Source organism: Chrysoperla carnea, chromosome 1 (genome assembly GCF_905475395.1).
Source record: "Chrysoperla carnea chromosome 1, inChrCarn1.1, whole genome shotgun sequence".
Taxonomy (NCBI): domain Eukaryota; kingdom Metazoa; phylum Arthropoda; class Insecta; order Neuroptera; family Chrysopidae; genus Chrysoperla; species Chrysoperla carnea.
In genome coordinates, this window is record NC_058337.1 from 34,837,738 (window position 1) to 34,853,022 (window position 15,285).

At 29.4% G+C, this 15,285-nt stretch overlaps 2 protein-coding genes across 2 annotated transcripts in view; one reads left to right on the forward strand and one right to left on the reverse strand.

Moving 5' to 3' along the window:
• The first annotated feature begins 3,270 nt into the window (after positions 1 to 3,270).
• LOC123292804 (ATPase family AAA domain-containing protein 3A homolog) lies at positions 3,271 to 8,991 on the forward strand. The gene is made up of 6 exons (XM_044873874.1): positions 3,271 to 3,656; positions 4,532 to 4,799; positions 5,857 to 6,063; positions 6,160 to 6,571; positions 6,647 to 6,770; positions 7,910 to 8,991. The coding sequence occupies exons 1-6, from the start codon at positions 3,437 to 3,439 to the stop codon at positions 8,533 to 8,535; spliced, it is 1,857 nt and encodes a 618-aa protein (XP_044729809.1). The 5' UTR covers positions 3,271 to 3,436; the 3' UTR covers positions 8,536 to 8,991.
• A 1,727-nt stretch (positions 8,992 to 10,718) lies between these two features.
• Positions 10,719 to 15,285, reverse strand: part of LOC123302194 (neprilysin-2-like) — an 89,872-nt gene continuing 85,305 nt past the window's right edge. Inside the window, exons 10-13 of the mRNA XM_044885034.1 lie at positions 14,156 to 14,324; positions 12,339 to 12,589; positions 11,245 to 11,459; positions 10,719 to 11,180 (exon numbers count right to left, since the gene is read on the reverse strand). Coding sequence (XP_044740969.1) covers positions 11,057 to 11,180; positions 11,245 to 11,459; positions 12,339 to 12,589; positions 14,156 to 14,324 — 759 coding nt within the window. The 3' untranslated portion in view covers positions 10,719 to 11,056. The remainder of the gene's footprint in view (positions 11,181 to 11,244; positions 11,460 to 12,338; positions 12,590 to 14,155; positions 14,325 to 15,285) is intronic.

Sequence of the window (15,285 nt, forward strand, 5' to 3'; positions counted from 1 at the left end):
ATGAACTAACTGTCAAATATACATTTGACAGTAGAACCCCATCCCATGATATACGACTAAGACTACGGCAGTAGAGAATATTAGAACAATGCATGCAACAATGAAATATTATGTATTTTATCAGTGAAACTGTTGTTTTTGTTCTAGAGGGCACAAACTGATTAGCCTTTTTTGTTTTTATCTGTAAATAATATTTTAATTTGAATAAATAAATTTTATAATCTAAAATAAATATTAATTCATTAAATTCTTGTTTTATTTTTGTTTTCAATTCAGTTTTGGATTTAATTTTTTTGAAACGATTAATACAATTATGATAAATTTATTAGATATTCGTAATTGTTGCTATAAAAACTAAAACATTTTAACGAATTCAAATATTTTTCTTTAATTTACTTGATAATACCCGTTGAAATATAAACAATGTTTTCTGAATATTTTTTAATCAATAATAATTTTTTACGATAAGCGATCTAACTTTATTTAAAAATTCAACATTTTTTAGATGCAAAAAAGTGATAATACAAAAACTAAAAATGAGGCTAATTTCGACTAAAGCCTCAAAACTAGTTTAGTTGATATTATAGTATCAAATTACAATTTTTTTTAAATTATAATTTTCATAAAATTGAAAACCTTATTCAATGAGAAGGTTTTTGGTTCGAATTTAAATAACGTCATTAATATTATTTTTAAATAATATCAATAAATAAAATTATAGGTATGTGAGTTTTCTATACAACCTCTATATACAGTATTTTGTATATACAGCATGGAGGTTACAAATTATACAAATTTTCAGCGATCGTTCTCCTTCTTTATTATAGCCTTCATGATATACAGTGTAGTAAGTAAATTACGCTAATTTTATCTATGGTAATACATAAAAGCTTTCTATGCAGTATGCAGTATGTTTAAACGAATTAAACTTAAAAACAAGTGAAAACAGAATTAAACTTAAAAACAAGTGTTGATGACGCATTCGTTTATTTTTTGACGTCACGTAAATAAAGAAAGATATCCACTCTTAAATAGCCACACACACATAACTGATATTCTCATATTAATACATACTATAAAATTTGCACCTAATTAGCGCCCTCGTGGGTAAACAGTGATGCTTACAAAAAAATGTTTAAAACAAAAGTTGTTTATTTTTTTATAAGGAACATTTTTTATACTTAAATTTTTGTTCTATCTCTAACGGTTTGCAAGATGAGTCCTACGGACCCAAGACCCAATTAACCTATGTTGCTCATTTACGAACTAGACCTCACTTTTTACGTCTTAAGCACGCTATAAGCTATTTCAGCTTGATATTTCTTTTCGGTTTTGAGTTATCGTGCTTACGGACAGACAGACGGAAAGACAACCGGAAATGGACTAATTAGGTCCATTTATTTGTTTACCCACGAGGGCGCTAATTAGGTGCAAATTTATAGTATGTATTAATATGGGAATATCAGTTATGTGTGTGTGGCTATTTAAGAGTGAATATCTTTCTTTATTTACGTGACGTCAAGAAACAAATGATAGTAGTATGTATTATATGGGAAAGTGAATATCAGTTAAGTATGTGTGACATGTATGTATGTGTAATGTGACAGTGTAATCAACACTGTCTATACATGGTATTTCAATAATTAACTCAGTCAATTGTTTGTTTTCACTTGTTAATTTAATTTTTAAGTATTTTATAGGCAATATCTCTCGAACAGGTACGTGAGTTTTCTGTTGCGGAAAATAAAGATTTTAGGTTACTCTAACAAATACCGGAATATCAGCCAAGCAACTGGGGACCTTACGTCTGAGCGGAGATCCAAACATGCAAAAAAAATTTTTTTTGCAACGAACAGTACGTGGCTGATGTTTTATCAGAATGTTAACAGAGATGTTAAAAATAGTTTACCAAAACATCGGCCAGGTAACGGGGAACCGTAAGTCTGAATGGAGAGCCAAACATGCAAAAAAAAATTTTCATTTTTTTTTTTTTCAATAATTTATTAAGGTTTTGGAGAAATTTATATGAAAACATATCATCCATCTACCGTTTTCCCATCTAATGTTATATATGCCTACTTTTGAAGTCATTTATTTATTAAAATAAACGGGCAACCCCCCATAAAATTTTCTGAATTGATTTAGACTTAGTTCAACTTCATATGAAAAAAACCAAGCCTTTTATCCAAAATTGTCCCGGCGCTCGTACATCCTTAATTTAAATGTTTAAAAAAAATTTTTCTCGTTTCCTTTAATGCTTAAAATATTAACCAATAATATTGTGGTAATAAAGATAAAATGGAATAAATTCTTTCGAATTCGAATTACAAAACTGTTTGATGATTCGGTTTCATATAGTTTGACGTCCAATCATATTTTATAAGTATGACCCTATTCATGTTACAGGTAGGTATTGTTGTTGAAAGTTGGATTCGTTTTCAATTGTTGGGAAATATAGAAATAAAAAAAATGGAAACTGACTTCAATAGACAACTTAATTGGCCAACAAAATATCAAAATTTGCAGTAAGTTCGTATACAGGGGTGGAGACATCTGCCCCATCTTTCCCTTCCCTCAATACACTGATCGAAACTGCTTTCTTAAATCATTATAAATAAAAATATAATTAGTGAAATATGAAATTGCCAGTTTCCTAAAGAATTGAACTCACGCATACAGGGTGCAGAAAGGTACCGAAACAGCAGGTCAAACTCGAAAAATAGTGATTACAGCAAAAAAGTTTCTGGCGCTCTTCTGATTTTGGGCAAAAATATTTTTTTTGTAATTTTGAATATATTCACGAGGTTTAAATCCAAGCCTTTTTTATTTCAGCGTATTTATAGAGTACATATACACCAAAAATTGATTTTTTTGACATTTTACTTAGTTTTTAAATAAAAGAAGTATTATTGATGACTGAAGTAAAAACTGATTTCCAAATTAGATTTTCTGTTAAATGATTACAAATTAACGTAATTAAAAACTATCCAAGTTTTTAAAATTATAAATAATGTATGTCAATTTTCGATTTGTTTTGTATTTTTTTTTATTTTATGCTAAAGAATATTAAATAATTAAATCAAATATTTAAATTTACGAATTACGTACCTAGTGCATTCAAGTATTGGAAGTTTGTACTAACAACGAGGTATAACAAAAGATAGATAGATATGAAAATGAACTAGACAAACAAGGATATTTTATTAAAAATTTTTATATGCGCATGTGTCATTTTCTTTTCTAGTTACATTTGATAATCAACCCGTTGACAATGCGTGAGGATAATACGGAGTGTGTTGTGTAATTTCATGAGCATGTATAAATTGTTCTTTGAGCCTTCCTTCTCACATGCTTGAGATAACCTTCAATTGATTTTTCAAAAATACATTTCCTTTAACAGTATATTTTAAGTGTGTGAGCATAAAATTGTGTGACAATGTCGTGGTTATTTGGATATAATCGTAATAATCCGTCGGATTTGTCAAATTTTGGATTACAAGTACCCCCTGGAACCGGTGGTGGAGGTGGTAGTGATCAAGGAGGACAAAATCCTCCAGAAATGACAAGTTCACAACGTAGAGCTATGGAGGCATATCGTTTTGATTCATCAGCTTTAGAACGAGCTGCAGCCGCAGCTAAAGAACTCGAAAAATCTAGTAAGTTCTAAAATATATTGCATCATTCAAGATTTTTTCCTAACTTATTACGCAAGCAAACGGGCTTCGCTGTATTTTATATGGGACATTCGGCACTTATTCAGTTAATTTCGTAAGAGGAAATAATTTTTTCTGCATTCAAAAATAATTTGTTACAAAATCTATTTCGTTTCATAAGCAACCGTTTACGAGCTGGATATTTTATATCTCTTTGGTTCATTATAAGATGTTGATATTTTGAATACAGAATCTGAAAATCCGAGATTTAAATATCAAATTGTATTGATGAATGCATTTAGAACACTTGAAGAAAAGCTGGATTAAATCTATTTGAGATCTCGGTTTCAAAAATTACCGAATGATCTAGGTATAAGAACCCTTTCCAATTAAAAAATCACTTATTGTAGTTTATTCCAATCTCAAACTAAGGAAATTGAGTGACGATTTTCAATTTCTGTAAAGTTTTCTTTGGGAAGATATTTTTGCTGGAATTCTCGTCGTAAGAACTAAACCTGTGCTTACGGTATTCTATGCGCCTTCTCGATAAGTTTTGATGATGAACTCTTAGAATGTTGAAAAAGAAGAAACATAAATTTTGCCATACGTAGCTTAGATTATCACTTAAGAATTTAATAATTTTATTGTAATTTTCATTGGAAGGTTTGCAACTAATTTATATAAATAGGTTTTTCTGGCCCTTATAAAATAGTCATTTATCAATGGCATCGTCATGGTATTTCGTAAAAGGATGAGGAATTGCTGAATTTATAAACAAACAATTTAGCTAGCTAACAAAAAGTACTTTTGAATTTATTTTTTGGGATAGTTAAAGTAATATTTAATATAATTTTTAATCATTTCTTGTAATTTTAAAGGGCATGCCAAAGAAGCGCTGGAATTGTCAAAAATGCAAGAAGTCACAAAACAACAAGAACTGGTAACTAAAACAAAAGAATATGAAGCACACATTGCACAAATGCAAGTTGATCAACGTCGAGTTGATGGCGAAGAAAAACGGAAAACATTAGCTGAAGAGGCTAAACAACGTCAACAAATGGCTAATTATCAAGATCAATTGTCTAGAAAACGTTACGAAGATCAATTATTACAACAACAGCGTATGAACGATGAAAATTTACGAAGGTAATTAAATTATTAAATTCTGTTATTTACCACGTTAAGTACTTTACTGTGAACTCTTGATTTTGGTTTATGTATATACAAGGTGTCCCGTGATTTGATGGACATAGCTTAAGAACGTATTTTTTGGACAATTTTAAGTCGAAAGTACCTTATATACTTTTCTCCAAAACCCAACAGTTAAGGAGTTATGGGCACTATCCAATTTAACCAATAAAATAAAGACATTGTTGATTAAAGCAGTTTAATGTTTTATTAGTTAAAAATTTTTGTATTGCTTACACATTTTTAATAAAAAAATTTGGTTCAAAATTACTAATAATACGAAAATAATTAATAACAAAAAATCAACTCAAGAAAATTAAAAATTTTGTATTTTTCGTTATATATACATGTTGCGAAAAAACGAAAAAGTATTTCAATCCCTCTTTTCTCCCAAGACATACAGCCTCATTTGTAGTAAGTTTTGGATCCAAAAAACTTTTAAAGTTTTCATATTTACAAAGAAACCAAAAACAATTTCGTTGTTAAAAAATATAATTTATACATCAATGTGATGTCATGTTTGTTTAAGATTTTCGAAGTAAATCTACGAAGTTTAGAAACATTATAAAAGAGAAATCACGTAATATTATCAATCAATACAAATTATCAATCTCTAAGGTACCGTTCGCGTATAATAAGATATATTACATAATCTTATTCAAAATAATTGAAATATATAGCGTAGGAATATTTGATTATCATTAAAATCAGCATATGTTGTTCAGTGGCAGATTTAAGGAAAAAGTCCCAGTGGACAAAATTTCTCTAGGGTCCCTGAAAATAAAGTACCAGACTCCCCTCATCGAATTTTGTGCTCTACTCTCTAGTTTTTATCGAAAGTAAAGGTAACTTAAAGTAATAGGTAAGAAACTAATGTGTTGAAAATATTTTAACACAATTTGGATCCTCTGCTTCTTTGCCCATCTTTGCCCATCTGTTAAATTCACCACTGGTGTTGTTAATTTAATATAATGATCGTTGCCATAACGCTTACAAAAATTGCATTTTCTTTCAGGCAAGAAGAATCTGTAGCAAAACAGGAAGCAATGCGTAAAGCAACAATTGAACATGAAATGGATTTAAGACATAAAAATGAAATGCGAAAATTGGAACATGAGCTACGTGCAAAAGCAAAAATTGATCGTGAAAATCATGATTTAACATTGGAACAAATTCGGTTGAAGGCTGCAGAAAATCGTGTTACAGTCATGGAGAGTATAAAGTACGATTTATTTACTATTTTTAATACCCTTATCAATAATCAATCAGCATTAGAATACCGACTAGAGAAGAATAACTGGTGATTCTTATTTTACAGAACTGCTGGTTCAGTACTTGGTTCTGGTGTACATGCACTGTTAACAGACTGGGATAAAGTGGTTGCAGCAGCTGGTGGTCTATCATTATTAGCATTGGGTGTATATTCAGCAAAAGGTGGCACAAGTGTTGCTGCACGTTATATAGAATCACGTTTAGGTAAACCATCATTAGTACGTGAAACATCACGATTTACTCTGATTGATGCGCTAAAAAATCCTATGGTTGTTATAAGACGTTGGCGTGAACGAAAACCGGCAGATGCATTAGCTGGTGTAATCTTAAGTCCTAAATTAGAGTCACGTTTACGTGATATAGCAATTGCAACAAGCAATACCAAACATAACAAAGGTTTATATAGGAATATTTTAATGCATGGACCACCTGGTACTGGAAAAACTATGTTTGCTAAAGTAAGCTTTTCTGAAAATTGTTTTAAATTTAAATTAATATTTAAAAGAAATAAAAATTTTAATAATAAATTTTAGCGGCTGGCAATGCATTCTGGAATGGACTATGCTATTATGACTGGTGGTGATGTCGCACCAATGGGTCGGGAAGGTGTTACAGCTATTCATAAAGTTTTCGATTGGGCTACCACATCTAGGAAAGGTATGCAATTTTCTGTAATTTTTAGGGGATAAAAAAAATTCCGTTTTATCGATTGTCGAAAAAAATGATTTTTGCAAACTGTTTTTTAATTACCTTTCTATTAGAGAAAAAAAAAAAAAAACAATATTCGTCCGTTTTATCAAAAATTTTCCAGAACTCATAAAAGAGAACGACCTGCTTTTGCTTTAGAGAACTTTTTTAAGGCGAAAAATTTGCTATGCAAACCATATTTAAACCATAAAATAATTTCTAGAGATGTATTTATCAATGACATCAAATGCTGACGGTGCCTAGCCGAATATTATGACAATGATTTTTATTTAAATCACAAACAAACTTTTTATAATTGTTTTTCAATTACAATACCTGTTTACCTGTTTTTTTTCTTTACCAAGGAAATGTTTATTGTCTCTGATTTTGGAACACACAAAGTCGTAAAGAAGATTAAAAAATCACAGTCCAGTTTATTTGACGAGTAGATGACTAATACTCGAGTTAGTGCCGAAAATTTCTAATATATATTCTGATTTCGGGCTATACTATAAAAAATAAACGGTTAATACTCAAATTAACCCGGTTTTTGAATTTTATATCAAAATTACTCTGTATACTAAGTTTTATCTAAAAAGTCGCTTGCGATTGAAAAAGTTCAAAAATCGGCTTCATTTGATGATTGGGTGAATAATTTCGAAAATATCGTACAAAAAGTGATTTCTCGGATCGATTTCAGACAATTCTTAGAAAATTATTGTCTAATAATCAAATGAACTGGATTTTCTTTGCTATTGAATTTTAACTACCTTTGGAATTGCAGAACTGATGCAAATTTTTTTAATTTATTGACTACCTCACCATTTGCGAGAAGTTGCCTGAAATTCTCATGAGGCAAAATACGAAAATCAAACTTATTTGATCAAAATTTCTACCTATGAATGACGTTTAAACTTTAATTATTAAGAATTGGAAAAAAATCAGTGAAAAGTATGATCAATTATATTGGAAAATTGGGGATAATCAGATAATTTTAAAACTTGATTCTTGTGGGATCACCTTGATTTAAGTCTTTTTGTGTTCTATTGATGTTGATCATTGATGTCAAATTCAAAAGCAGATTTGATAATAAATATTTATCTTTTCAGGTTTATTATTATTTGTCGATGAAGCGGATGCATTCTTACGTAAACGATCATCTGAACAAATATCTGAAGACTTACGTGCAACATTGAATGCATTTTTATACCGTACAGGTGAACAAAGTCAAAAATTCATGTTAGTATTAGCATCAAATACACCCGAACAATTCGATTGGGCAGTAAATGATCGTTTAGATGAAATGGTTGAATTTGACTTACCTGGTCTAGACGAACGAGAACGTTTAATTCGTTTATACTTTGATAAATTTATTTTACAACCGGCCACAGAAGGTGCAAGACGATTAAAAGTCGAACAATTCGATTATGGTGCACTATGTTCAGAAATGGCACGACTAACAGAAGGAATGAGCGGTCGTGAAATAGCAAAATTAGGTGTAGCATGGCAAGCAGCTGCTTATGCTTCTGAAGATGGTTTGTTAACAGAAAAAATGATTCGTGAACGTTGTTTAGATGCTATTGAGCAACATAAACAAAAGGTTAATTGGCAATCAGAACAAGAACGTAGAGAATCAAAAACATTAAATAAATATGAACCACCTACCACTAAATCATCATCAAAGTCATCTGATTCATCTGATAGTGACACAAGCACCCCAACCATATTAGTTTAAAAATAAATTAATATTTAATTCTAGGCAAGCGATTGGAAAATATTTAAATAATGAAATCATAGTGGGATTATTTTTTTATTGATAATGTTACGGTCGAATTTATTGTTAAATGCAATTGTTTTTACTATGCATTGATTCAAATTTAAAGTATAAAATTTTATGGTCCCCTAAATTATTTGATTCTCGGTTCGAAGAACACAATACAATCATACATTTTTAAACAAAAGATCTGTGTATTTATCTCAATTTATAAAATGAGATAAAAAGTGACAAGCAATGTGTGATTGAATTTTAATTAATTTGAATGCGTTCCATATTATTATGATAGTTGATCGCGATATTCCGTATAAAGCACACACCACACGAATATAATAAATTTAATGAGACGAATAAGTGCTGTGTTTATTTGTGTTTGTAAATAATGAAAGTTTTATTATATTCATTGTTATTTATAAACCGTACTTTTTTATAATTTTTATTTGTTTATAAATACCCAAATGTACATTATTACAAATTAATAAATTGTTATAATTTATGGTTAATAATTTTGTTGTTGTATTTTATCTATATTTGCAACAAAATATGTAATATAAATAAACAGATTGTTCAATAAGTTAGGGATTTTAAAGCTAAGATGCCAGCACCGCGAGTAAAAAAAGTGTGAGCCATACCCGTTAACATCGGCTGATTTCTCATTGAATGAAAAGACAAAAGATACCTACTTCATTTTATATTTTAATATGCTGTGCCATATTTGCTCCTATAGTCTTTTACTATAGCCATATTTGCTCCTATAGTCTTTACGTAAACTTTATAGTTTGTGTTCTTATTTGTACATTTTATGTACTTAAGCCGCGATTTTACTTTTTTTTGATGTGCCAGAGCAATTTGGTTTTGAGTGTCTAAGGAGTTAGTGAACTTATTAAGCTGCTTTTGCTTGGAGGTGTTCAATGAAACGGGTGGGCATCGGGAAATTTATAATAATACTAGCTGACCCGGCAAACGTTGTTTTGCCATGTATATTATTTCTAGGAAACATTTTTTTTTTTTAAATAAAAATAACTATCTACTATAACTGTAGATACTATCTACTAACTACTAACTGTATAAATATCTACTATTAATAATAAAAATCGCGATGGAAAAATAGGGGTTGAAAATTCAGGGTTGTATGTATTTTCTAATGCTGTATCATAATAAAATAATTTAGGGGTGGACTACCCTTAACATTTAGGGGGATGAAAAATAGATGTCCGATTCTTAGACCTACCCAATATGCACACAAAATTTCATGAGAATCGGTCAAGCCGTTTCGGAGGAGTTTAACCACAAACACCGCGACACGATAATTTTATTTATAAGATATGGCGAAAAACAATCGTGAATCAATTTTCATTTAAAATCAGCGGATGAAACCCTCCCAAATATCTTAAAGAGTAGATATTTTAGTGGCTACAAAAATTTCTTTAGTTGTGTTTCTTATAGAATGAATTTTTTTGTTTGGCTTGCAAATTAGATTAGATTGATCAAACAATTCGTTGATGCAGAATATTTTCAAAATAGACAAGGGTGAATTGAAAAGTTTCAAGCCAATATCAAAATATCAAAATGAAGTTGTTTAACAGTCGTTTGTTTTAGCCAGTACTGGTACAACGCCGCTCGCTCAACCTTATTGACTATATGGACGCGCCGTTATAATGTATATAAGTACATTTTAAGCGCTTAACCTTGAAATCTGATGGAAAGTTTATATTATGACTAATAAAAATACACAAACTGACTTCAAAGGTTCCCATATGACCCTCGCATCGTGATCGCTTCATCATTAGCTTCGTTTTGCTTATATCCCGAGCCCTCAGCCGAAACCCCTTATATTAACAATCCATTTTTACTTCAGCATACATGTTCTATCCATTCTGCAAAAAGCAGGCATTTATAATAAAACTACATTGAAGAAGTAAAACAAAATTTATACAAAGTTTTCACTTAAGTTTTTATTCATAAAATCCGTTAATACATATTATTATTATTTTTTTGTCATCTATTACATATAAACAAATAAAATAATATTTTTCAGTTCTTTATTTTAAAAACACACAACTTTTTTTTTATTAAATTTAAAATTAAAATACTTTTTTTTTTTACTCAAAAATTATAAGTACTAAAATTTAATATTTATTAGCAAGTAAATTATTTCAAAATAATCATCACAATACACTCAACTTGTAGTGGAATTCGAACCCACTTGTCTTTTTATTTCAAAAGAAATATTACTAAATTCTACGAGATATGTTCCTGTGTTTTTGTAAATAAAATTGTTGTCTTTAAAAAAATCTTCACTTTGCTAATTATACATTTTTTATTTTAAATTTTATTAATACTTGATCCTTAACTTAAAAAATTAAACTAAATATTGCGAACACCACTCAATTTCAAGTACTGCCGACATATTATGTCTTTTAGGCCGGATTTTCTTTGTTTGTTTTTTTTTATACGCAATTATTTAATAGATTAAAATTGTTTACCAAACTTTACATTTTTCAACGGAATTCATTTTAGAACCTTTAGGACAGTTAAAGTCGTTGGCGAAATGTTCAGAATTTGTGAATGGTCCAATTACTCGGAATCTTCCAGGTGAGTGATATCTAAAAATTAAATTTTAACGATTAATTAATAATTATATATGATAAAATTTTTATAAATAATTACCCAGTCGTTATTCTGATTTTCATGGTTTCTGGCCGGTATTTAGAGCACCATGTATTAGCAGCAGATATCCAGAACATCTGTTGTGGGGAATAGTTTAATCCGGGTAATTGCTTTTCTGGACCATTTTGTTCTGCCCAACGGTTGTATGCTAAATATGCTTCTTTAATTCCGCCGTTATCAGCAATGTTTTCACCTTGTGTGTTTACACCATTCAACTAATTAAAATTATAAAAAATTAATTTTCATTTTTATCATGTGTTCACACGTCAGTATTATAATAATTTTTTAAACATTTTTTACACATTAATAGGCTCCCCCTAGTGTGATCAAATTAACTTTTTGAATTTTTTAATTCTGAGTTCGGAAAAAAAATTGAATTAAGTAGATAATTATGCTACAAATTGAAGAAACTAAAATCGAACATTTTTTGATGGTCGGAAAGGGTCCAAAAAAAATGGTAAAGTAGCCTAATCCGGTCTTTCGCGTCAGACACCGTCGGATTGAGCTAAAAATAAAAAAAGCTTTTAATAAGCTTAGGCGCCGTAAAAAGACGAAAAAAATGAGCTGCGAATGAACCCGATTGGTAAATCGATGTCCCCACAAATTGCAAAAAACCGATCTTTCTGAAATTGTGTGTGATACTACTTCATGGGCATAAAAGCTACAATCTATTTAAATCTCAGCTTTTAATCTTTAAAACAACAAGAGTTATGAATTTTTGAAATTTCGAGCAAAATCGATGGTTTTTTGCAATTTGTGGGGACATCGATTTACCAATCGGGTTCATTCGCAGCTCTTTTTTTTCGTCTTTTTACGGCGCCTAAGCTTATTAAAAGCTTTTTTATTTTTAACTCAATCCGACGGTGTCTGACGCGAAAGACCGGATTAGGCTACTTTACCATTTTTTTTTGGGCCCTTTCCGACCATCAAAAAATGTGGGAAGTAATAAAACACTGGGGGGAAGTAATATAAAGTAATTGAAAGTTCAAAGTCAAGCGATATTTTGAATTTTCTAACTATGTTTTTCGAAAAAGATTATTATTATGAAGCTAACATGTGACATTGTAAAAGTTGTAATTTGTTTTATAACTTACATTTAATCCCACTTCTGGATCTGTGAAATTTCCATACTGATCGATGATACATTGTGATTTTTTAATAAACGCCTGTTTTGTATCTTCTGCCCACCAATCAACAAGGTTGCCATTTTTATCAAATTGCCGACCTTGATCATCAAATCCATGGGTAATTTCATGACCAATTACAAAACCAATTCCACCATAATTCATATATCTAGGACGGTCATTACCAAAGAATTTTCCTTGTAAAATACCAGCAGGGAATTCTGTGAACGTTTAATTTAGTTTAAAAAATATTCTATTTTATTTCGATTTGCGTGTCAATTTTTAAAAATTGTTCTTAGCAAGCAAATTTTAAAATATCAAACAATGCAGTAAAAATTTAAATATATTTCGAGATACTAACTACCGCTGTAACAGAATCACATACAAAATTGCGTTTAAGTTTAAATTTTTTTTGTCAGTTATCTGCAAAAGTTGAAAAGGATCTCAATTGATTTTTTCAACGGTTTGATTTTCGGACATTTGACAAAAAACTATTTAAAAAAAGAATGTTTTATCATTGCTAAAAAATGCTTTTTGATTAAAATATATTACACATCTTTACTTGAAATTTTGTTGATATAATGCCCGAAACTAAAAAGAATCAATTTTTAAAGGGTTTATATCTTATCTTAAAACCTTCGCGATTATGAGATGTGTTTTTTATTTTTATTTTATTTTTGTGTAATGGTTTAGCGATTATTTTGATCTTATTTGCTGATAAAGGAAAATGAAGAAATTTTTCCGGTATCAAAAGCTTTCCTTACATACTTGGAAAAAGTAAGCGGGCATTAAATGGATTTTGAATAAGAATGATTTCGAAAAAAATTGATTTATGTGCTTAATATGGGTTTATTAAATAATTTTAATATCTATAATCATAGACGCAAGCAACGTAAGAACTTTAACCAAAATCCGGTACCGCTCATTTTTATTCGGGTGCCAAAACCCTGGTAGCTAAGAGGTCTTCTGAATTTTAAGTAATAAATCGAATTTTGAGATAGGGTTTTTGTTACAGTGGCAATTTGTATCTGGTAAAATTGAACAAAAAATGAAATCACTAACTGAACATCATATTCATAACATATCTACATATTCATTCAATAACGACAAAAATTAATGATGAATTTTTCCCCGTTTACGTAAAAACAAAAGCAGCTGTTTGGAACCATTCTTCTTTCCTTTAATCGATTTCATAAAAAGAATAGCTATGGCTATGAAAAAATGGCACGTTTTACATCAATCCAACGTACCTTAATTTTCGACCAAATTCAAGCAACAATAAAAGTAATCGAAAAAAATATCATAAATGAGAAACACAATGATAATGTCTTAACATCGAAATTAATCAGGCAATATAATTTAACATTCGAAATAATTTCAAAAATAAATTAGTAATGCAAAGAAAGAAAACAAAAATTTATAAAGTTTAACAACATCATGCAATGTAAGTTGCATTCAAATATAACAAAAAAAAAAAAAAAAAAAAAACATTAAAAACACGTCTAAAACTTTAATGTACACCCAAAATAGTGTACAAGACTTGTTATGGACTTACGAATAACATTTTCGTTCCATTCATAAAATGCATTTACAAATGTAACGGGAGCGCCTGATCTCCAATCAGATTTATTTACCGGTAAATTTAATTTTTCATATGTGATACGTTGATGAAATAAATCCAAACTGATTTTATTTTCAAATAGTGAATCTTCAGTTAATATTAACTAGAATATAATAAAAAGAAAACAGATGGTCAGTAATTTACTGATCTGTTTATTTGTACTTACGAATACTGTTCTCAACGGATGAATAAAATGCATTGACAATGGCAGGTCTGGAATGTGATATCCAACTTGTTTTATTGACTGGTTCACGTAGACGACGGAATGAGAATTCAGTACCGAATAATGTGAGGTTTAATATTGATTCAAGGTATAAGGGTCGTGTTATTTCAAGCTAGAATTTTACATAAATGACAAAAATACAAAATAAATTCAAAGAAAATAATTAAATCAAATATAAAGCCTTAAAATAATGTTTTAAGCCGTAAACATGTCTATACGAATTCTTTATATTACGGTTTCTTCCAATTTTTATTATGATGAGGAAATATAATGAGGACGTCGACCATAAAGGCGGCTTAGATCAACTTAATGTTGTGTTTATTCCGTGAAAATTTCATTACCCTGGTGGAAAAAATATTTGAAGAAAGAATAAGAATTTCTGAAAAAGTCTTAGGAACTTTGAATTTCTCAACGTTTTCGGACTAGACTTATTCAGAGTTATTCAGAGTTCTTAATACTTTTTTAAAGTTTCTAAGACTTTTTCAGAGTTTCCTAAGACTTATTAAGACTTATTATTTTTTCAAATATTTTTTCCACCAGGGTATTCTTCGTATCTTATTTCATATTACCTTTGAAATTAATTATGCGGATTCAAATGATGTTAAATAAGATATATTTTACGCAAATAATTTGAAAACAGTGGATATTTCAATAATATATTGTTCAGTAATAAATTGTAGCCCGGAAAATTTCGGACAATAAGGTACCATTTAACTCAACTAATTTAATGTATATAATAAATAAATAATAATTAAACTATAATCTTAGTTTTCGCCGAGTTTTAACAGAAATCATCATCAATAAAATTTGTCTCACAAATAATTACCTTTACGAAAAAATACTTCTGAATTTTATTTGTAGAAAATTGTCTCAGCTATAATTTATTTCTGATAGTTTGGAAACCAATCAACTTCCACACAATGACATCCATTTAAACATTCAATCAAAATAAATGATAATAACAAAAATTGGAGTAGGAATGACTAGGTTTCAATGGAAGCAAATAATATATTTTTTAGATTCATGCCTTTTGAAACTTATTCAAAATCTGGAATCGGGACTAATGAGTTTCA

Coding starts and splice junctions, on each gene's coding strand:
- LOC123292804 (XM_044873874.1), top strand. CDS start 3,437: ATGTCGTGGTTATTTGGATATAATCGTAATAATCCGTCGGATTTGTCA. Junction 3,657..4,531: donor TAAAGAACTCGAAAAATCTA/GTAAGTTCTAAA, acceptor GTAATTTTAAAG/GGCATGCCAAAGAAGCGCTG. Junction 6,572..6,646: donor GAAAAACTATGTTTGCTAAA/GTAAGCTTTTCT, acceptor AATAAATTTTAG/CGGCTGGCAATGCATTCTGG.